The following is a 24,779-nucleotide window of genomic DNA, read 5'->3' on the forward strand; positions in this document are numbered from 1 at the left end:
TTTATTTAGCCATTCCTCCATCTAAGATGATCAGAAGTCTTAGTGATCAGAAGTCTTACATTAGGCAGAACTGAACCAATTTTGGGGGTTTTGTCCTGTGCCTCAACAGGCCTAAGGTGGACTCATTAATGACCCACTTTAGGTTGGGGAGATGGGATGCAATCTTTCAGCTATGTTGATGATCAAGGCAGTTTCTGTTGCCATCAGGGAAGAAGAGGAGAAAGAAGCCATCCTCTTCTTCCCTGGTGGCATCAGCAGACACTGCTGCTGCCACCATTGACATAGTTGCAGAACTGGTGCCCGGGATCGTGAGGAGGGGTTACGGTGGCAATTGGAAGATCATGATGCCATCCCTCCAGCCTCCACATCCCCCCAGCCTTCCTGCCATCTCTGCCCAGCTCAGGAAGAACTGGGAGTCAAAGAGATGGTCTGCAGAGAGCAACTGTAGAAGAGGTGTCCCTCCCTCTCCATGTCTTCCTAGATAGTTCTTTTCTCTATCTTCCCCTTTGCATCCCATCCCTGTCCTGCTCTGAGCCCCTAAAATTCAGTCACAACCCCATAAACCTAAAAACGTATACCACCTTCAAAATGTGGGAAAACGGAGTTCACGTATGCTATTTTTTCCCCAACAGAATGTAGTTAACGTTTTATAATCCTCACTCACATATGAAAATTTTCCAAAATAAAGGGCCTTCTTAGAACCTTTGATTTATGTTTCCAGAATGACTTCGAAAATGAATTCCTCAAAAGCTAAGAGCCAACAGCCATTTCTTGCTCCACCCTTAGAGACAAGGGGGAAAGAAATAATTGTCATTGCCTTTCTCTAGATCAGATGAGGAAGAAACCATCTCTGAACATTATAACGACTCTATCCAGGAGAGGCTCAGGTAAACTTGATGTCTCGCCTTCAGATCACAGCTCAACGCTCTCCTCCTCCAAGAAGCTTTCGTCAATGAATCTCATTCATTCTCCTGCCTGCTAATACAATCCATGACTCCTTCCTCTCAATTCACTTTTGCAATTCAGTCAACTCTGAATTAAGCATATGAGAGGGGAGAGATGATGCAGATAAAACATCACAAGGAAGTTGGCTTGATCCTGGTTGGCCAGGAAGAAGTAGCAAGTCCTTGATCTCTCTGGGCTACGAAGCAAGTTGTCCATCATCCAGTGGAAACTGGAGAAAGTTAAGGTTATGAAATGCCACAATGTAGGCAAAGGTTAGAGGTTAGGCAGACTCACACCTGGGGCTTGAAAATATGTTGCAGATACTTTGACTATTCCATTAGCATTGACAACTGCAGGTATGGAGGCATATACTTCTGCATATTTCAAGTTTGCCTAGCTTGAAGTAGATTCTAATGTACTTGAGGGTAGAAACCATGCTTCTTTAAAATGTACCTTGAGCAGTTACTACTGTGTTCTACATCAATCATATTTATTGAGCACTTTGTGCAAAGCACTGTACTAAGCACTTGAGAGAGAACAATATAAAACACTTGGTAGAAACATTCCCTGCCACTGTGAGCTTCTACAGCCTCTTGGCACTGAATAAATTCATTCATTCATTCATTCAACAGTATTTATTGAGCGCTTACTATGTGCAGAGCACTGTACTAAGTGCTTGGAATGTACAGTTCGGTAACAGAGACAATCCCTGCCCAATGACGGGCTTACAGTCTAATCGGGGGAGACAAATGGAGAAAAACAAGACAACTTAATAGCAATAAATAGAACCAAGGGGATGTACACCTCATTAAATGAGCATGAGTTTCTAGTTATATATTTGTTTTGGGTACGCTTGCTTCATTTAAAATTTAAGAAAATTGTCCTCTATTTGGGAATATTAAATTTCTCCTGGCAACCACACTTAAGTGCTGTGACTATACTGACAGCATTACTCACACTGAATAGCACCTTAGCATGACCCCCTCATGGCTCAGCCAAGGGGAAGCACTGTGAAGCAGCATAGCCTAGTGGATAAAGCACAGGCCTGGGAGCCAGAGAACCTGGGTTCTAATACCTGCTGTGTGACCTTGGGCAAGTCACTTGACTTTTTGCCTCAGTTTCCTCATCTGCAAAATGGGGATTACATACCTGTTCTCCCTCCTAGACTGTGAACCCCATAATAATAATAATAATGTTGGTATTTGTTAAGGGCTTACTATGTGCCGAGCACTGTGGCTGATGCAGTAGTCAAGGCGTGATATAAGTGCTTGGACTAAAGTGGTAGCAGTTTGGATGGAGAGGAAAGGGTGGATTTTAGCAATATTATGAAGGTTAAACTGTCAGGATGTGGTGACAGATTGAATATGTGGGTTGAATGGGAGAGATGAGTCAAGGATAATGCAAGATTATGAGTTTATGAGACAGGGAGGATAGTGGTACTATCTACAGTGATGGGAAAGTCAGAGGGGGTTAGTGGGGGACAGGATTTGGGTGGGAAGATGAGGAGGGTTTTTTTGGACATTTTACATTTGAGGTGTCGGTGCATCCAAATAGAGATGTCCTTAAGGCAGGAGGAAATACAAGACAGCAGAGAAGGAGAGTGATTAGGGTTAGAGATGTAGATTTGGGAATTGTCTATGTACAAAGAGTACCTGAAGCCATACATACAGTAATACCATCACCTCCCAGTTATTCATGTTCTCATTCTCCAGTCAGTGGCTAAGTACTTCCTCTAGACTGTAAGCTTGTTGTGAGCAGGGAACATGTCTACTATCTCTGTTAAACTGAACTCTCCCAAATTCTTAGGACGGTGCTCTGCACACAGTATGTTCAATAAATGCAATTGATTGATTCCAATGCCCAAGTAAAAGCCACTCCCTCCATCCTCTTTGGTGGCTGCCTTAAAACAAGCTGCAAAGCCTAGTGTATAGAGCACAGGGTTGGGAGTCAAAAGGATTTGGGTTCCAATCCCGGCTCTGCCACTTGTCTGCTGTGTGACCTTGGGCAACTCAACTTCTCTGGGCCTCAGTTACCTCATCTGGAAAATAGAGATTTTCCAGATCCCCACTTGGGACATGGACTGTGTCCACTCTGATTAATTTCTATCTACCTCAGGGTTTAGTACAGGGCTTGGAACATAGTAAGCGCTTAACAAATATCATTTTTAAAAAAATCAGAATTAGGCAAGCACCTTTCTTTCACTCTGTTCTGCCATTGGCTCAATGCACAGGGATTCACCCAGCCAGCAAACCCAGGGGCAGAGCACCCGCTACACTCTCTCTTTCCATAGTTCACATCAACTGAATAAAAATAAACTTCAAATTGAATGAGGTTGTTTTTTATTAATCATCATTTCCACACCTCTTCCTTTTCTTGTGAAAAGGAGAGATCTTGAAATATACCAACTTACTTTCTGATTTTCAAGCCCTCTTCGTTGTCAGGAAGAAAGAACTCAAAAGATCGATAGGTCTTAACCAAGTCTCTTCGATACTGGCCCACGTTAAATTCTGAAAAAAAAAAAATCAAAGAAGAGCTAGAATTTGTCTGGGGCTAGAAACAACAGGAAAAAAACACCCAAAACACTACCACAGAGGATCTGCTCCAACCTCATTTCCTCCAAGGGATGGGGAGATCTTTGACAAGATTCATACTCTTAACAGAATGGGAAGAAAGAAAACCACACAGAAAAATAAGGTGTATTGGAACAGGACTAAACCTTCCAGAATCATAATCCAAAATACATGTCCATCCTATTGATGGCTGGGGAGATACTGACAATGCATTTCACAAATATGCTGACTATATATGCTGGTGGAAGCATAATGAGAATAGATTTGTAAAAATGACATGTCTATTTGGCAATGAAAAAGAAATGGGAAAATTTTAAATGAAAATTTGGAGAGGGGGTTGAAGAGGTTTAATCTCAATTTTGAAAGTGATGAGGAGGATTAAGATGGTGTTATACTGAGTAAAATCCATATTTGGATCACAAATCACCATAATGCCCCTAGCTCTAAAGGGGACACCTTAGCAATTTAAATTTATATTACTTCATTACAATGCTACCCATTAAAGACACTGGGATCTGGCTGCCACGTGTCCAGAAAATTCCATTCTCCAGTTTTCTAGGGTACTTGTGCTTGCCTAGTAAATTAGCAATTCACATATTATGGAGACAGTGTGGTACATTCCCAGGTTCCCAAAGGCCTTGATCTGCCGCAGGCTAGCTGATGGTGAAAGGGCAAATCTATTTTCACCCTCATGCTGGCTGTCACTGCAATAAAGAGGAGTTTTAGGTAGCAAATACGCATAAATGAGCATAAGAAAAGGCATTGTAATTGCCAGAGCTCTAGACTATAAGCTCGTTGTGAGCAGATAACACATTTACCAACTCTGTTGTATTGTACTCTCCCAAGTGCTTAGTCCAGTGCTCTGCATATAAAAGCGCTCAATAAATCCCACTGATGATGATGAGCTTTAAAGACAACCTAAAAATCAACACTATGGTACATGAAGCTCTTTATCTAAAAATAAAATACCATCTACAGAATTTTCAAATCCTTCAATTGTCTGTCACCTTATTTCATGAAAATATGTAAATGTAGCTGAACTTTGATTTTTAAAAAAATCACTACAATTTGGTTATCCAGCCTACTTGGTGATTCAGACTGGCCTCAGAGCTGTGCATTTTTGATTACTGAAACCTAGAGATCTGACTTTACTATTGGCTTAGCAAGAATCTCAAGGAAGGAAAAAAAAAATCACATCTACATGAAAGATCAAACTACAGCTCCTTAAAATATACACATTGTTCCTTCCTAGAATTGGGGTGGGGGAGAAGGGGTGAGAGGAAGAACAGGAAACAAGCAAGATAAAAGTTCATTAGCACTTCCACTAATAAAATAGGAAACTCCAGAGCACCAAGGGGCCAATGGCTGTGTTAAAAAAACATATGTCACTAAATCCTAAAGAATAAGGACACACACTCAAAAGGGGGAGAAAAAGCAAAATACCATCCAAAGAAATGTGCTTTTTTAAAAACCAAAATTTGTCACCTTTAGTGGGCACTCCAATCCAATTTAAATAGCGTGTTAATTTCTTGGAGATGTACGTTTTGCCACGAGCTGGAAGACCCACCATAACGATCAACGTAGGACAATTGGTCATACAGACTGAAAGAGACAAGAACATACATGTTTATTTTTAAAGCATGCAAGCATGCACTTTAAACAGGAAGGAACCTTAGTGAGCTGGCTTTTTTAATGGTACTTAAGTGTTTCTACTTGTCAAGCACTGTTCTAAGTGCTGAGGTAGATACATGTTAATCAGGATGGGCACAGTCCCTGTCCCACATGGGATTCACAGTCTAAGCAGACATTAAACAGGATATGGACGCCTTTGCCTAATCTTTGTTTTTCAAATAAATTTGAATTTTTCCTATATTCAGCTTTCAACTCAAGTACTATGTCACCATGCTGGTTACGGTTTTTAACAGTATAATTCCAGTGTTTGTCAAAAGAAATAAAATGCTCTTTGAAAAAATGTTTATTAGGGATGAGAAAATGAGTAAATTTATATGCAATCCAGCTTTTTAATGGTATTTATTAAGTGCTTATTATGTGCCACACATTGTACTAAGCACTGATATACTCTAATCAGGTTGGACACAGTCCCTGTCCCAAATAGGGTTCACAATTTGAATCCCCATTTTACACATAAGGTAAACTAGGACACAGAGAAGTTAAGTGATTTTCCCAAGGTCACACAGCAGACATTTGGCAAGGTCAGGATTCGAACCCAGGTTCTAACACAAAGAAATATATTATCAGACTGGGGTATGCTAGGGGAGAGGAACCCTTCCTCTCAATTTTACACTTTTAATCCAACATCATCATCAGGTTTGGTAATGATTTTTTCCTTTTCCCACTGCACCTGGGGAGACCCATAGCCTCAGATTACTTTTACACTTTTCCAGCCCCATTTCCTGGGTCAGGAATGATGTAATTAACCTGGCTACTTCGGTTCAGAAATTTGCATGTCCCTTACAGAAGCTTTGGTCTCTCCATTAGCTAGCACCCAAGATGTTGCCTTATCTGGGACCTGTGCTTAGCAACAATTCCTACTGCAGAACCTGAAGGGAAAATGACAAAATGGCTCTGATACAGATCTTACACAAATTATGCAACAGGAGAAGAGATATTTTGCCTTTCTACATTTCCTTCAAAAAGCTAGCCGACCCCTGTAAACCTCAACAGTGTTACAACTGTAGAGTAATTGAGTCATTTGGGGGCCAGTACTGATTGTGAGTAGCCACAACTGGAACTGAAAAACATCAAGAAACTGAAAAGAAAATTGCAACATGGAGACTGTTGACTTTTAGACAATCTTTTAGCTGCATTTCTTTTCTGCTTTGTCTCACCAATAACTGAACAGTGTTTGTGCTTGGAGCCCCAAATTCTCTATTTTTAAAAACAAATCAAAGTTGCTTAATTGCATACCTCCAGAGGGTTTTTTTAATGGTATTTGTTAAGCACTTACTATGTGTCAGGCACTACAGTAAGCCCTGGGGTAGAAACAAGCTAATCAGGTTGGACACAGTCCATGTCCCACGATCTTAATGCCCATTTTTTAGATGAGGTAACTGAGGCACAGAGAAATAACCTGCCCAGGGTGACACAGCAGACATATTGCAGAGTCAGCATTAGAACCCAGATCCTCTGACTCCCAGGCCAGTGCTCTATGAGCCAGACCTCATTGCTTCCCATTTACCCTTGATCCCAAGCCTAGTTGAAATTCAGCACTTGGCAGAGCAGTGCCTTGTTGCCACCTTCTCTCCAGGTATTGGTCATAATAAGAACTGTGACATTTGTTTGGCACTTACTATATGCCAAGCACTGTACCAAGTGCTGGGTAGCTACAAAATAATCAGGTCAGACACAGACCCTACTGAGGTTCACAGTCTAAAGAGGAAGGAGAACAGGTATTGAATCCCCTCTTGCCAGATTAGGAAACTGAGCCCAGAGAAGTTAACTGATTTAATAATAATTGTGGTATTTGTTAAGTGCTTACTTTGAGCCAGGCACTGTATTAAATGCTGGGGTAGATACAAGATAACTGGGTCAGACATAGTCCCTGTCCCACATGGGGCTCACAGTCTTAATCCCCATTTTCCAGATGAAGGAACTGAGGCCCAGAGAAGTGAAGTGATTAAGGTCGCACAGCAGGTAAGTGGCGGAGCCAGGTTCAAACCCCAGGTCCCCTGGCTCCCAGACCCAAGCTCTTTCTACAAGCTCCACTCCACCAACCCCACTTCATCTGTTGCAATTTTTAGAAGGGGTTGGTTTTCGGAGTCAGGGGCCACACATCATTATGTGAGTGGCTCCCCTTCCAGGGTTCAAGGGGCTTATAACCACCAGCTTATACCCAAATTGAACAAAAGAATGCACCGTAGTACAGAATGTAATGATAGGCCCCTTTCCTTGAATCGACACCCAGCTGCCAAAGGCTTATTCATTCATTCAGTTGTATTGAGCACTTGCTGTAAGCAAGCACTGTCCTAAGAGATTGGGAGAGTACAATATAGCAATAAGCAGACATTCCCTGCACACAACGAGTTTACAGTCGAAAGGATGAGCTTACAGTCTAGAGGCTTATGAGAGAGTCAAGCCCATGTAACAGGCTATGTGGGTGTCAGTCTATGTTCACTGAGAAGTACTTCAGGCTTTTGTTGGCTTTGGTCCCAGGCAACTCAGTGAAACAATGGAGTTTGCCCCACCCCAGGAGGGAAGCATCCTTTGCCTTTATTTTCCCCTTGCTGCATGACCAACCTACTAAATTGCATTTCCAGCTGAGGGCAGGAGGAGGTCAGTAGTCTTCTAAGGCAAAACTGACAGGTAGATTTCACCTCCCACCTTGACTCTTCAATGCAGAAGAGCGATGTAGGTCCACCGACATCTTGGGGAAAACAAAGGTTGAATTCTCCCAGGAGCCTCTGATCCCATTCCAGGTGGTTTCATGGGACTGTCATTTATCATTTACTTAAGGGTATCTTAAACTTTCATCAGGTTACTCTAAGAAGGCAGCAGAGTCAATTGTGGAAACTCACTGGGTGTAAGCAGGTTTGCAGACAAAAAAAAAAAAAAGCCAACCACACTGATTTAGACCCCACTGAAGGAAAAAAAAAAAACCAATTTAACAAGTGTTCTCCCTTTTGAAGACAATAAAGTAAGTGGTGTGGAGCCTCTTCTTCCTTGGCAGAAATTCAGCTCACAGCAAACCCAACATTTTCAAGGATGTTTAGAAAAGTCTGGATACCAAACCATATTTAAAGCGCATTAGAAAGGAACACTGCAAAGATTCTTGGCTAAATTATTCAGGGAGCAGTAATACTGGAGAAGCACTATAGCCTAATGGAAAGAGCACAGACCTGGGAGTCCAAAGGACCTGGGTTCTAATCCTTGCTCTACTTGTCTGCTATGTGACCTTGGGCTTAACTTTTCGGTGCCTCAGCTACCTCATTTGGAAAATGGGGATTAAAACCATGAGCCCTATGTGGGACAGGGACTGTGTCCAACCTGATTAGCTTGTATCTACCCCAGTGCTCAAATACCATTTAAAAAAAAGTGGGGGGTGGTGGTGGAGGGAGTTCTATGACACAAGGATTGTACTCCTGAAGAACCTTGAGTTATGGTGAAATCATAAGAGCCACTGATGTCTTTCAACCATCACCATAACGGACATTTTTTGATATGAATTCCTACGTTCCTGTTATGAGCACTGCCGGTAAAATGCTTTACACCTTTGCCTCTCATTGCCATTTTACTGTATTAAATACTGAGAAGTTGCAAAAAATGCAAATGCAAATGCAAAAAAAAGCCCCAAAAAACAAACAAAAAAATCCCCAGGAGTACTGTACAATACAGTTCAGTAAGGCTGAGGCAGAGGCTGGGGACGCCAGCAGCCTCATGCCTTATCCAAAAACACAAAAATGCATAAAATTTATTCCTACACCAAATCTACAGTACCTGTGCCAACTTGTGAATCATGTTAGAGCCAAACAGACTCATGTTGTTAGAATAACATTCCTTAATTTTTCCACCGTGTTAAATGCAAGTCGACTAGGGAAGTTCATGTTTTTGATACAAATTCCTATATTACTATTGCATTTCTATTACTATTCACTGCATTAGATCAGAATTCAGTGCAATCAATGGTATTTAATGAGCACTTACCATATGCAGAGCACTGTACTAAGCAGTTGGGAGAGTACAGTACATGACACATAGCAATTCAACTCATTTTCCCCCTCCTACACTCAACACGAGTCCCCGTTATTGGTCCAATGAGACCCTGAGGTTCTAGTCCCTGTCCCATATGAGGCTCACACTCTTATTCCCCATTTCATAGATGAGGTAACAGGTATAGTGAAGTGACTTGCCCAAGGTCACACAGCAGACAAGTGGCAGAGCAGGGATTAGAACCCAGGTCCTGCCATGAGTGGTAGAGTTTCTGACCGAAGAACTGCCTGGGGAGTTCAGCGGGGTAGACAAGCTCAGTGGGAATCTCAAAAAACAGGTGGCTGGTGTGGGTGGCAAATATCACAGCAGTTACCAAGGAAAATCCCTACTGGATTATGGTGCTTCGTCATGGTGTCGGCTTTACCCTACAGTCACTTCAGCCATAAATGGTCCTGTGTATCAAAAGCCCATTGTATCCCAGGCCTCCGTGATAATAATAATAATGGTATTTGTTAAGCGCTTACTATATGCTAGGCACTTTACCAAGTGCTGGGTTAAATACCATCACATTGAGTTGGACCCAATCCCTGTCCCATATAGGGCTCATGATCTCAATCCCTATTACAAAGATGAGGTAACTGAGGCCCAGTGAAGTGACTTGCCCAAGGTCACACAGCAGATGAGTGGCAGAGCTGGGATTAGAACCCTCGACCTTCTGACTCCCGGGCCTGTGCTCTATACACTTGGCCATGCTGCTTCTCATAACTGGGAACACCACTGGCAGGGGTAAAAGAGGGAAAGTGGTGCCGGGCAAACCACAATAGTGATATCATCTCTTCCTCTGCCCAAATTCTCAATACCTCAATCTCAGGACTGCGCCTCACCCGTCCTTGATGGAAGACTCCATTATCATCATCATCATCATATTATCCAGCTGGCTAGATATACTATAGATCTTCTCCCAGTGAGTTTATTTTGCCTAATCTTTACCACCTCTTACTCTTTATTCTACTCTGGTCTTGCGCCACTAAATTGCTATTGTTTCTGTCTACCCTTGGTTTCTCTGGACGTTACTGAAACTGCCATTTAGGCATGCTGCCAGATGCTCACCCTCTTTCCCAATCCATTAATCCAGAGTCAAAATACCCCTCTCCTAGAAAAACTTTCAGGATGAAAGATTTAAAGGGGAAAAATTGTGAAAGTGACCACTGATCAGCTAATCTGTCATTTTTAATATATTAACTGTGTCCCCACTCCCAGACTCTAAGGGCCAGTCAGAAACCTCTTAACAATAGCAGGCTCTAAAAAGTCAACAAATAATTATGATTGAATAGAATTCCTCCTGGGTTTGTTCGTTCTTTTTTTTTTTTTTTATCTTCTTCACCATCTGACCACCTCTAGACTATAAGCAGATAACATGCCTACCAACTCTGTTGGACTATACTCTTTCAAGCACTTAGTATGTCCACAGCAGAACCATCTTCCCATCCAAACCCTGTCTCCCCTTGCCCCCACCAACTTTCCCATCACTATAGACAGCACCACAGTCCTCCCTATCTCAGAAGTCCATAATCTTGCCATTATTGTCAGATCATCTCATACAACCCACATATTCAATTTATCACCAAATCCTGTCAGTTCTACCTTCACAACATTGTTAAAATCCATTCTTTCCTCTCAATCCAAACTGCTACTATGCTGATCCAAGCACTTATTCCAATCCACCTTGACTACTGCCTCGCCCTCCTTGCTGACCTTCCTGACTCCTGTCTCTCCCCACTCCAGTCCATACTTCACTCTGCTTCCTTGATCACTTTACAACAAAACCATTCAGTCCATGTCTCCCCACTCTTCCAGGGGGTTGCCCATCCACCTCGACAAACAGCAATTCCTTACCATTGGTTTTAAAGCACTTGATCATCTTGGCCCCTCCTCTCACCTCACTGCTTTTCTACTACAACCCAGCAGCACATTTTGTTCCTCTAAATGCCAACCTACTCGCTCTACCTCAATCTTGTCTATCTCATCGCCAACCCCTTGCCCACATCCTGGAACTCCCTCCTCCATCCTATGTGACAAGCCATCACTCTCCTCACCTTCAAAGCCTTATTAAAATCACATCTCCTCCAAAAGACCTTCATGAACTAAGCCCTCATTTCCCTACTCCCTCTCCATTCCGAGTCATCCCTGCACTTGGATCTGAACCCTTGACTCACCCCACTCATAGCCCTTATGTACATAGCCATCATTTATTTTAAAGTCATTTTCCCCCTCTAGACTGTAAGCTCCTTGTGGGCAGAGAACATGCCTTCCAGCTTTGTTATACTGAACTCTCCCAAGTGCTTAGTACAATGGTCTGCACACAGTAAGTGCTCAATAAACATGATCGATACACTGCTCCATGCAACAAATACCATTGTTCAATTGATTGGGAGTTGGAAAGAGCACATAAGAATTACACCCCATTTTCCTATCCAAATGCTTGAATGGTGGTTACTCTTTGGGTGAGTGAAAGTGAGGTAGTGGAAGAGGGGGCATGTGATATGGCCTTGAAGAATGAACTACATTCTATTTCCTAAAATCTCAGTTGGGGATGGGGGGAGGAAATCACCATCACCCCCACCTCTCCTTGACTTCTATATTAGCACAGCAGACATTGATTTTACCTAAAAAAGTGAATAATGTGCATCAATAAAAATGATTTAAATCCCGTAAGGAACTTTGCTATTCTCCCATTGGCCATGTCTTTTGCTCTTATGCTAAGTGATGGATGATAATCCATGGAAGAATACAATGAATATAATTATAGAATATTTTGTTTGAAACATTCCAGCGTAATCATTCTTTTATCTCGCTCTCATCGTAGACTACCAAAAGCCCACTTTCAAAATTCTAATATCAATACCCTTCACACCAATATGCCACAACCTGACTGCTTAAAAGAGCTAATTCTGAAGAGAGTGCAATATTCCAAGAGGTGACAAATCATTTTCCAACAGGAGTCCCATGGAAAAATTTACAATTTTTTTTAGCTCATTTCCAAAAACAGCAGTGTAAGAGTTACCAAGGCCCAAAAGAGTTTAGAGCACAGAGTACAAATGTATTTTAGAAATCTAAATTCCACCAGGTTTCAGTAATCTTCTGAATGCTAGATTAAAACTTCATCTATGTCAAAATGAAATCATCTGTATATTTCTAAGGTCTAATTACTTCCACCTCCCCTACTATCACCAGCCTGACGGGTGATGAGGGAAGTACCCAGAAACGTATCCAGAGTCCCTCCCAGAAAGGCCTAACCCAACATGGCCACAGGTCATCTAGTCCAATGCCACGTCACCTCACTAAAGATCAGCTCAAACTCGACCCAGAGGGTGGGCCAAGACCCACAGACCCAGCTCAGGCCCATCAAGGCATTATCCCAAATATTAATAATAAGAATTCTGGTATTTGCTAGGCACTTACTATATGCTAGGCACTATACTAAGCACTGGGGTGGATACAAGCAAATCGGGTTGGACAGAGTCCCTGTCCCACGTAGGACTCAGTCTCAATCCCCATTTTACAGATAAGGAAACTGAGGCCCAGACAAGTGAAGTGACTTGCCCAAGGTCACACAGCAGATAAGTGGCAGAGCCAGGATTAGAACTCATGACTGACTCCCAGGCCTGTGCTCTACCCACTGTGCCACACTGCTTCACTACATATTTCCTTTCTACAAATGATACATGCAGCATATGATACACACAACGAATGTTAGCTCTCTGCCCCAGGGTTATCCCCAACCTTCACGGCATTTGACTCAAACTTAGGAAAAGATACAAGGTATTCCCATAAAGCTGTAGTACTCTTCAAAATAAAATACTATCTCGAAATATTCCAACTGCTTTCCTCATTACAGGTCGACAGCTGTTCAAAAAACTGCATCAGGGCCCCAACTACCCCATTTATACATGAAATGCTGGCAAGCTCAAATCTGGATGATTTAAAACTTGACATGCTAGAAATTGAAATTGGACTCTCATTCCTGAGGCACCCTTGCTTGGTTCACAGCCTTACGGATGGAAAGTACTAGATGTTGTCCTTTCCACACCACTGTTTAAGTTTCCCTCCTTTACAATTTCTTTATAATCAAACCAGTGTGCTCAGCTATAATGAGTTGCAGCTGGAAGCTCAATTCAACCAGAGGAAATAGCTCGATGTATTGCAGTAAGTACAATTTGTTCTATGAAGCTGTCCAATAAAGCATCTGCACACCAATAAGCAAAACCTTTTCATTACTATGGGGAGTGGGGTGAAAAAAAAACCTGAGTTTTTGTCAGCAGACCTGCCCGGGGTTGCCACTATCCACAAAAAAGAAAGGCGTCCTTTATTACAAGGGCTAAAAAAGGTTACTCCTGATTAAGGGATTCTGCCAGAGCAATATTAAATGAGAATCCCAATGCTAAATTTCCTCTGCCCCCGTCAGAGACATTTTAATCAACTACAATTCTGAGATCATTCCCCATCTCAATTTACAGATGACTAAATGTCAAACTAATTTTTAAGATTCTCAAACCTCTCCTGTAGTCATTCTAACCTGGGTATTGTAGTTATTTTTCACACCCATACTTGGTAGTTAACCCTGCTCTGAAAAGTCTCAAGTTCTGGGACGGCAGGCCTAGGACTTGAGTTGTCGATCCACACACACATATACTGAAACTTTTTCTGTTTCTCGGACAATTTAACTTGAATTTTCCAATAGCCAAGGTTGTTCTCTCTCAGGCACTTTTCAACATAAAGATTGAGAAAATGTCATTAATGGCATTTGTTAAGCATTCACTATGTGCCAAGCACTGGGGTAGATAAAAGGTTATCATATCAGGTTGGACATAGTCACTGTCTCATTGGGGCTCACAGTCTAGGTGGAAGTAGGATTTAATCCCCATTTTATAGCTGAGGAAACTGAGGCACAGAGAAGTGACTGGTCCAAGGCCACACAGCAGGCAAGTGGTGGAGGTGGGATTAGAACCCAGGGTCTCTGGCTCCCAGGCCTGTGCTCTTTCCACTAGACCACACTGCTTCTCACTAAGTCAACTCCACAAAATGCAGCTAACAGGAGCTTGCACATACTTGGTAAATCTGTTAAACTGTACTGTACTGTTTTTAACAGTACTGCATTGAAGAGCATGCCAAAAAAAACTCAGCTTCCACCCAGGGCCCAAATGCCCTGAAGGTTACTCATCTCCTTCTGCATCTTTACCATTGGTCTCAAGGCTTCACATAAGCTCTCTTCATTTCGCACATCTGCTGCCTTCACCGGTGACTCCCCAGCCAGCACGTACTCCTCGTTCATCATTCTAAGCCCACCTTTTCTAACTGTGCCTCCCTTTCAACTCTCCCCTTTCCAGACCCTAGCTCCTGCAGCTCCCCCAGCCTCAACTCCCTTTTTCCCCAAATCTGCAAGACGACTGTTCTCCCCATCTTTAAAGCCCCAGCCCTTGCATATTTGAGGCCTCTCCTAAGTGGAAAGAGCATGGGCCTGGGAACGAGAGGACCTGGGTTCTAATCCCAGGCTCTGCCACTTGTCTGCTGGGTGATCTTTGGCAGGTCATTAATTCATTCATTCAATCATATTTATTGAGCACTATGTGCAGAGCACTGTACTAAGCGCTTGAAATGTACAATTCGGCAACAGATAGAGACGGTCCCTGCCCAACAACGGGCTCACGGTCTAAATGGGGGAGACAGACAACAAGACAGTTTTCTGTGCCTCAGTCACTTCATCTGTAAAATGGGGACTAAGAACATAAGCCTCATGAGGGACATGGACTATATCCAACTCGATTATCTAGTATTTAGCTCAGTGCTTAGTACCGTGCCTGGCACGTTGTGGGCAGGGAATGTATCTGTTTATTGTTGTATTGTACTCTCTCAAGCACTCAGTGCTCTGCACATAGTAAGCACTCAATAAATATGATTGACTGAAGTGCTTAACAAATACCATCTAAAAAAATTAATCTACATATGCATTTTATTTATATAGTCATCATGTACATTGAATTATATGCTCGGCTGTTTCATCCTGATGGATTTGTACGGCTTCCTCCGGCCTTCCCTAAGCAGAATCCTTGTCTGTCTCCTCCCATTAGATTGCTAACTCCTTGAGGGCATGGAGTATGGGCTTTGCTTCTGTTGTACCCTCCAAGTGCTTAGTACAGTGTCTAGGACTCAGCAGGCGCTCAAATGCCGTTGATCGATCGACACAAATGAAAAATGCTCTCTTTCCTCAGAGGCTCTTGAAACCACTTTGAAACACTTTTCTTATCCACCATGATCATTTCTTCTTAAATACTATGAATTACATTGCAGTTGAAAGTCCCAAATGCTAGCCCATCATTTCCTTCTTTCCATATGACAACTGCTACATGGCAAACTTACTATGGAAAGGGATTCATGGGAAAATGACAACAGATTAAGAGACGATGGGGAGAAAGAAAAAACACCCACAAAGAGTAGTGTGGTTAGTGCACAGATGGTAGCCAGAAGGACCTGGGTTCTAATCCCATCCCCTCACTTGTGTGACCTTGGGTAGGTCACTTCATTGTGTCTCAGTTACCTCATCTATAAAATGGGAATTGAGACTCTGAGCCTCAGGTGGGACATGGGCTGTGTCCAACCTGATTAGCTTGTATGTACCCCAGCTCTTAGTACAGTGCCTGTCACATAGTAAGCGTAACAAATACCATAATAAAGGTTAAGAATCCATATTACAGAAATTAAAACCTACACATATCCACAGGGACAAAATGGAAATTACACTAATCAAAGTGAGCACACCTCTTTGGTCTTTCCTTTTGACTTCTAGAATAACCCTATCCAACTAGGAGGGCACTGAGAATTCTGATTACTTTCTATTGCTCCTTCAAGCCAAGTTAAAGCAATTTACTTAAAAACAACAAACTACAGAATGCTTTGTTTCATCCCGGTACTGTTTTTCATGTTATTTATAGAACTTTGTATCATACGCTGCTCTTGGAAAAGGCCAATTCTAATTGCTAAGAAAATCCAATTTTGCCCCCTCACCCTCATCCATTATAAAACACTAAAGGTCACTTTGTTCTCAGGAGATAATCAGAGCATTGAAGGCTTAAAACAGGGTTTTCAGGAAGCCAGTCACTCCACTATGCCGCACTGAGGACCATTCCAGGAAACCAGGTTCCACCAGGGACCCATAATGCCCTGAAGACTAAAGACTGCGAGATAGGCAAAAAAAAAAAAAACACGAAAAACCATACACAACACAAATAAACAAGCACCAAAACTGTACCCTATATACAATAAAACTTTTTTTTTAAACACCTTTAACTAAGCCCCTGGGATTGTCAAATGCTGAACTCAGTTCACATAGGGCAAGTTTTAATTAGTATTAGGTAGAGTCATTGGAAATTTTATGTGTGCTTAGCTACACAAAAACCATTTGCAACAGCCCAGGAATTAGAGATTTAAAAAGCTAAACTGCAAAATTTGATTTTGGATAAACTTTTGGCTTTGGACTACTCATTTCCTTAATGCTTTGCAATATTTTAATCCACATTAATAAGCTTTTCAACATAGGTGCCAAAAACTTCAATTCAGTCTACTTCTATGGCACCTGACAATTCAAGATATTTGAATGCATCTACGTATCCTTGCTAGACTCCAAAAGCCTCTACGTAATTTGGATCCTAAACATCATGTCCATTACTGGAGATCTAATAGAGTCAACAAATTTAGATTCGCATCCTTTCAAAAGATGAAGAGTGGTGAAAACAGGGAAGAGAAAATGGTTTAAAGGGACGTTTTTAAAGAAACAATCAATAGCTTTAAAAGTTGCTTTTGATTTACTAATAATGCCAAGTCACCCCACAAATCCCCCTTTAACTCTTCCCAGCTGTCTCATTCCTCCTGTCATTGGAGTGCAATGTGGGAAAAAGAGCGAGCCAGGGCAGGTGGTGCCGAGCAAAACAACCCTTTGAGTACCTATTATTTAGCATCCTGGTAATGTTCCCATAAGCAGCAGCCCATACAAGAACATGAAAAATGCCTCTACAGGCTCAGACCAATAACCCAAGCTGCTGCCTCCCACAGCAGTAACAGGAAATTTGGAGGAACCACGTAATGGCTGTCATTTTCTTAGTACAGGGAAAGTTCATTAACTTTGATTTTTTTTTTTTAATTAGCGTTACACCATTTTGGGGCTTCACTTTTCACATTGACTGTCAGTTGTACTTAATCTTAGGGCAGCACCATTGAGCGGCCTCCCTTAAATGTTTCTCTTCCTACAGGATTGCAAAATAGAAAAATCAAGGGGGGAAGCCATTTCACCACTGATTTCATAGGAAAGACACATTCGCAGATTTTATAAATCGTGTAAAACCCATCTCTCTGTCTTAACCCTATTTATGTACTGCTGTGATAGCAGCATGGCATAGTGGATAGAGCACAGGTCTGGGACTCAGAAGGTCATGGGTTCTAATCCTAGCCAAACCAAGTCTTCTGTGTGACCTTGGGTAAGTCACTTCACTTCTCTCGGCCTCAATTACCTCATCTGTAAAATGGGGATTGAGAGTGGGAGCCCCACGTGGGACAGGGACTGTGTCCAACCTAATTTGCTTGTATCCACCCCAACGCATTGTACAGTGCCTGGCACACAGCGCTTAACAAATACCGCAATTATTATCCTCTGAACTAGAAGTATGCGAGAAGCTTGTAGCCTGGAAGAGACAGCAGATGGAGAGGGTGCATGAAGTAGTTATCAGGTGCAAATTAAGAAATCAAAAGATATGATATTGCATAGGAACAAGGTAAGGAGGAGGATTTGGCATTCCCAGAACCCGAGAAATCCTGTTGAGATTTGGATTAGCTAGTCTCCATTTGCGTAGGAGGAATTTGCAACCTCATTGCCAAATACTGCAAGATGTTAGATGGCCTCTGAAACAGCAAGGCAGGGAGCAGAAAGGAAAGCAGGAACCCCATTTCACCATGGGACCAAAGCTGGAATTTTCTGAAACAAAAAAAGAGCTACACTCAATACGCTAATTTTTAAGGAGTCGATGCTAGCAAGACAAACTAGAGAAGAAAGGGGTTGAATTTTTTGCTAAAATACCAGACGATATTAGAAAGAAGGGGAAACGGCTCACGACGGAGACACTAATCAATAGAAACTAGCTTTTGGACTACATTCAGCTTTTTATATTGCTCAAGAGGAAAATGTTAAGCCACATAGCCTAGTGGAAAGAATCCAGGCCCGGGAGTCAGAGGACCTAGGTTCTAACACTGGCTATACCACTTGGCTGCTGGGTGACCTTGGTAAAGTCACTTCACTTCTCTGGGCCTCAGTTTACTCATTTGTAAAATGGCGATTCAATCCTACATCTTCCTACTTAGACTGTAAGCCCCATGTGGGACAGAGACCGTGTCCAACCCGGTTATCTTGTACCTACCCCAGCACCTAGGATATAGTAAGCACCTAACAAATACTAATATTATTATTTCTGAAAAAACAATCAGGTCAGAAAACTGAAAAGTTAAAAACGGTATTTATTACTCGCAGTCCAAAATTTAAAGAGCTCAAATATCTGATAACAGATACTTAGAGGAAGCAAACAAATACTCAAATAATTCATGAGCAAGAAGCTCATGCATGGGTCGAAAGAGCAAACAGGTCCAGAAAAAAAAAAACCAATGGAGTTTTGAATATTATCAGACAAAATCCATTTTAACAGATGCTAGTAAGGAATTCTGAAAGCATCTGATATTGATACCACTGAAAACCGTCCTTGCAAAAGTACAGTAATTCAAATTGGCTTGCATGGGCACAATTGCCGAAAGGGCAGGCTTGGCTGAAAGGAGTTGGGAGGGGTAGAAGAGCACTTCAGATGGGAGAATTAGATCATCCCTTAGGTGGGTACCATGGAGTTTACTAAATCTATTCCTTTATTCACATAAATCAGTAAAAATGGGTTTGTGATATCCAAGAGACAAGCTAATAAAAAGTATTTAGGGTTCAGTAAAACAGAAAACAAAAACAAGGACAAATTTATGCTGAATACTACCAGTGAAATCTATCAGTTTACGGATCAATCTTCCAGTAGATAATACTGAGATTTCCCCGTTTCCAAACCTCCATCCTCATCAACTCCTATTTAGCTGGTCCTTATAAACCGTAGTAGAGATCACCAAATTCACCCTATCGCAGTCATCTCACGTGGCCCAATGTTCTTCATTGTGTGTCTGCTGGGGGCTGAATACCTTACTTAAGCACTTAAGAAGATAAAGCATACCAAAAGTAAAGATCGAGATTTCTGCCTCAAGTTAACCGTAGTCAAAATCTAGATTGGAGATGCCAGAAGGTTGGGAAATATTCTGGTAGGGGGAGTAAGGTTAAAAGAGCTTTCCCTCTTCTGTTTGTTCTTAAAATATTGAAGAATTTTTTTTTTTTCTGGGTCAACCGTCCTCTGCCATTTGGTGAAACCCAACGTAATCCCTTTCCAAATCCCAGTATCTGAAACCTTTAGGCAGGAGCACACCCCAAACTCTCCCTCTCGCACACACGCACACCCCACCCCCTCCCACCTTTCATATAATTCCTATCGCAGATCGCTATTCCTGGCTAGATCACCCAAAGGAGAAAATGGAGCCGTTCACCGTTCCCCTCCATTTCTGTATCTGTGCCCCCGCCCCCCTCCCCCCCCCCCCACCTCCAATCCCTGGCTCTTCTCCAACTCCCTTCTCTCCCCACTCCGCAGTAATCATAGCCACATATCGCTGTCCTCCCTTTTCCCAAACCCTGCAGTGACAATTTAGCCCCTCTCCGGTTAGGTCGGAACCAGATGCCATCAGCCTCTTTGAGGCTACCTTGTAGGCGCGGGCACGCGCGGAGGCGCGCCCAGTCACACAAAACACACACACACACACACACACACTGGTCCCTCGTCCATCCTCCTGCCCGCTTCCTTCCTGCCACGACTCCGTCTGGCTGCCCCCCGCTCGGCCCCTGGCCGCCCGTTTCCCTCCCTCCTAGGGTTAAACTTCCGTCCCCGTCCCCCCTCCTCCCCCGGCTGCGAGACCACCCATCCCTCCTTAACGCACTACCTCCAACCCAAGCCTGTCTGCCCCCTCTCCTCTGTCCCGCCTGCCTTCTCCCCCACACCTCAAACCCATTTTGTCCCCTCCCGCTTCTCTCCATCTCTGGGCCGGCCCGGCCCCCTCGGTCCCCAGCCGGCTCACCGCCGCGCTGACAGGCGTGCTGGGCGGGCCGCCCGTTGCTGTAAGGCATCCAGATCTTCTTCAGCGGGTTCTGGGTCAGCTCCCGCGGGGAGGCCATCCTGCCGGAGGGGAAGGGGAAGGGAAAGGGGAATGGGGAGGGGAAGGAGGAGGGGGGAAGGGGGAAAAGGGAAGGGGGGAAGGGGGAAAAGGGAAGGGGGAAGGGGGAAAAGGGAAAGGGGGAAAGGGGGAAGGGGGAAGGGGAAGGGGGAAGGGAAAGGGGGAAGGAGAGCGGGAGCCGGAGAGCAAGGGGCTCCGGGCGGGAATTGCGAGCACAGCGCACCCCGCAGCAGCACCGCCTCCTCGAGCCGGAGCTGGAACCAGAACCGCCCCCTGGGCGGGACCTCCAAGACTCCTCCCCTCGAGAGGCTGTCCCTGGGGAGCGGCGAAGCCTGTCGGTGCCCGCGGTTCCGATCGATCGCTCAAGCGCTTACCGTGTGCACAGCACTGTACTATTACTAATAATGATGCTAGGTGTTAAGCGCTCGCTCCGTGCCAGGCACTGTTCTAAGCACTGGGGTACGTCGTACAAGCTAAATCAGGCTGGACCCAATGTATGTCCCACATGGGGCTCTCAGTCTTAATCCCCATTTTGCAGATGAGGTGACTGAGGCCCAGAGAAGGGAAGGTCACACAGCACACATGTGGCGGAGGTGGCATTAGAACCCAGGTCCTTCTGACTCCCACTAAGGCACAATGATTGGGACAGTATTCATTCATTCATCTGTATTTATTGAGCGTTTACTGTGTGCAGAGCACTGTACTAAGCGCTTGGAAAGTGCAATTCAGCAATAAAGAGAGACAATCCCTGCCCACACAGGGCTTACAGTCTAGAAGGAGGTAGACAGACATCAAAACAATTAAACACGCATCAATATAAATAGAATTATAGATATATACATAACAGCTGTGGGTTGGGGAAAGGGGGAAGAACAAAGGTATCAAGTCGAGGTAACGCAGAAGGTAGGGGTAGCTGAGGAAAAAGGAGGCTTAGTCTGGGAAGGCCTCTTGGAGGAGGTGAGCCTTCAGTAGGGCTTGGAGGTGGCAGGGAGAGAGAAGAGTGATTGCTTGACTGACTTCAGGAGGGAGGGCATTCCAGGCCAGAGGTAGGACATGAGCCGGGGGGCAACAGCGGGACAGGCGAGATGGAGGCACAGTGAGAAGGTTAGCACCAGAGGAGCGGAGTGTGTGGGCTGGGATGTAGGAGAGAAGGGAGGTGGAATAAGAAGGGGCAAGGTGATGGAGAGCTTTGAAGCCAATAGTGAGGAGTTTTTACTTGTTACGAAGATTGATAGGCAACCACTGGAGATTTTTGAGGGGGGGTTGTGACATGCCCAGAGAGTTTCTGTAGAAAGATAATCAAGGCAGCAGAGTAAAGTATGGACTGAAGTGGGGAGAGACAGGAGGTTGGGCGGTAAGAAAGGAGGCTGATGCAGTAATCCAGTCGGGTTAGGATGAGTGATTGTACTGAGTGATAGCGGTTTGGATGGAGAGGAATGGGCGGATCTTGGCGATGTTGAGACTGGCAGGTTTTGGAGACAGACTGAATATGTGGGGTGAATGAGAGAGCAGAGTCAAGGATGACGCCAAGGTTGTGGGCTTGTGAGACGGGAAGGCTGGTTGTGCCATCCACAGTGATGGGAAAGTTAGGGAGAGGACAGAGTTTGGGAATTAAGATAAGGAGCTCTGTCTTGGACATGTTGAGTTTTAGTTGGCAGGAGGACAACCAGGTGGAGATGTACTAAAGGCAGGAGGAGATGCGAGCCTAGAGGGAGTGAGAGAGAACAGGGGAGAGTACCAGACAACAGAGTTGGTAGACATGTTTCCTGCCCCCAGTGAGCTTCTAGTGTAGAGCTAGCTTTCAGCCGGACTACGATAATTCCATCAACTGCATCACACCCTCCCGTAGAGCTGGGGCACCCTGCTCCTGGGGGAGGAGGTAGGGAGAGAGAGGGATGAAAGTGGCAGGGAGGAATTGGCCCCTGCAAGTCCAATGGGCACAAGGGGGCCCAAGGCACAGTCAGAGCATATTGAGACTCACCAGCTAAATGCCTACCTGACCTGAGTGGGGATCAATCTGATTCTGGGTGTCTCCAGAATGACTATATAAACTGATTTTGAGCAGTGGTCCTCAAACTTTGTCATAATAATGATAATAATACTAATGTTGGTATTTGTTCAGTGCTTACTATGTGCAGAGCACTGTTCTAAGCACTGGGGGAGATACAGGGTCATCAGGTTGTCCCATGTAAGGCTCACAGTTAATCCCCATTTTACAGATGAGGTAACTGAGGCACCGAGAAGTTAAGTGACTTGCCCACAGTCACACAGCTGACAAGTGGCAGAGCTGGGGTTCGAACTCATGACCTCTGACTCCCAAGCCCAGGCTCTTTCCACTAAGGCACGCTGCTTCTCTAAGGACCACTTCAGCAGAACCCCACCCCCACCCCCCAGCCCAAAAGGGGTCACCCTTGGGGGGAGAGGTGTCCTCTGCAGCAAGGCTCAGTGGAAAAAGCCCGGGCTTGGGAGTCAGAGGTCATAGGTTCTAATCCTGGCTCTGCTGCTTGCCAGCTGTGTGACTTTGGGCAAGTCACTTAACTTCTCTGTGCCTCAGTTACCTCATCTGTAAAATGGGGATTAAAACTGTGAACCCCATGTGGGACAACCTGATCACCTTGCATCCCCCAGCGCTTAGAACAATGCTTTGCACATAGTAAGTGCTTAACAAATACCACCATTATTATTATTTCCAATTAGGGTGACCATTTGTCCAGTTTTATCCTGGGCAGTCTGGTTTTCAGCTGCTCTCTTCCCTATCCAGTACTATGGTGGTGCTGACAAACAGCTGCATGGTATTTTTGAATGCCATCAGGGCCACCCTACTTCTGATAGAGCTGGCCCCATCTCCTTCTCCAGGACCTCTATTATTTTACAATGGGAGAGAAGCAACAGCTCTATGTAGTTTTTTTTTTTTTTTTAAAAAAAAAGGACAGCTCTATGTAGTTTTTTTTAAAAAGGACACTAGCTTCAGAAACAGCCATTTCAGAGTGGCCACCTGAAAATGTGTGGCCAATGGGAGAGAGTCTCAGAAAATCTCAGGAATGGAACATGCCCATTAGAGGCTGGAAATAGTCTATACTGCATAAGACCCCACATTTCACTGTAAGAGATCCCCTCCCCCCCACACACCTCCAACCCTACTACGAATAAGGCTCCCTTTGAGTCTTCGACACAGTTATCCCAGTGGCACATCTGGGCAGATCCCCAAATTTAGACAGAGGGGAGCTATCATTCTTGCATGGCAATGAGCCAATTGAGACACACACATAAGGGGAAAAAACTGATCCCACACAGAACAGTCTTGTCTCCAGCAGCCCAACCTAGCCTCTTCTAGCCCTACTATGCTAAACTGTGACTAAAAGTACTGGTAACCAAGACAAACCTCCTTTCATTAGGTTGAAAACTGGGCACACATACCGTGCATGAGCATAATAGTAAAATGCCAACCACACTTTGCATTTTGAAAGTGTTTTTCTTTCAAAAGCTCAAAGGTAGTATCCATCTCAATAGACTGTGAGCCCAGTGTGGGACAGGGCCTGTGTCCAACGTGATTATCTTGTATCTAACCCAGCACTTGGTGCCGTGTTTAGCAGACAAGTGCTTAACACATACCACAATTAATAATATTGCTATTTTTATTATTATTATGAGGAGGAGTGAATTAAGATACACTTCAGTGCCACATCACTAAATTTAAGTGAAAAGATCAGTTTGGTTGACTACTCATAAAATGATGACTGCCACCCCATAGATAAATTTCAGTCTTTAATAGCCCTTAGAGCACCCCCTCCTAAACAGTTCTCAGTGATTATACCTGTTTAAGAAGTGCAGTTGCATTGCCAGTTTGGGGGCTAGCAGTGCTTCTGCCGTCTCAACAAATTAGTGATTAGACTGTTAAACTGCAGAACTCTCCGGGGGGAGAATTGCTCTCTTGTCTCCAGTTGAGCACCGCATAGAAAAAAGACACAGGGGAATTATCAAGCGTCAAAATATTTACTATACCCAGTCCTACAAATGAGCCACAGTCTCTATTTTGAAAGAGTGATCAAAATGTAAAAAAAAACAAAAAAAACAAAAAAACCACAAATATTTCCCCTGAGTTTATGGAAGATTATTTTACATTTAATGTGATATTTGCAAAAACAAAGATTATATTATATTAACAATTTGAGCCTCTCATTTTTACCAAAAACCCAGATTTCTTAAAGCCATCCATTCTTGTATTAACATCTTTTAGCCAAATACAAAAATTAG

General features: G+C 43.7%; 1 protein-coding gene across 4 annotated transcripts in view; it reads right to left on the reverse strand.

Moving 5' to 3' along the window:
• Positions 1-24,779, reverse strand: part of PFKFB4 (6-phosphofructo-2-kinase/fructose-2,6-biphosphatase 4) — a 108,440-nt gene that overhangs the window by 41,980 nt on the left and 41,681 nt on the right. For 3 of the 4 annotated variants that reach the window (XM_029050917.1, XM_029050918.1, XM_029050915.2), the window contains exons 1-3: positions 20,430-20,562; positions 5,001-5,117; positions 3,356-3,452 (exon numbers count right to left, since the gene is read on the reverse strand). In XM_029050917.1, the coding sequence (XP_028906750.1) occupies positions 3,356-3,452; positions 5,001-5,117; positions 20,430-20,526 (311 nt within the window). In that variant the 5' untranslated portion in view covers positions 20,527-20,562. Of the gene's footprint in view, positions 1-3,355; positions 3,453-5,000; positions 5,118-20,429; positions 20,563-24,779 lie in introns of those variants that run through there. The other variant, XM_029050916.2, reaches the window with a different exon arrangement.

This window comes from Ornithorhynchus anatinus, chromosome X1, assembly GCF_004115215.2.
Source record: "Ornithorhynchus anatinus isolate Pmale09 chromosome X1, mOrnAna1.pri.v4, whole genome shotgun sequence".
Classification (NCBI taxonomy): Eukaryota; Metazoa; Chordata; class Mammalia; order Monotremata; family Ornithorhynchidae; genus Ornithorhynchus; species Ornithorhynchus anatinus.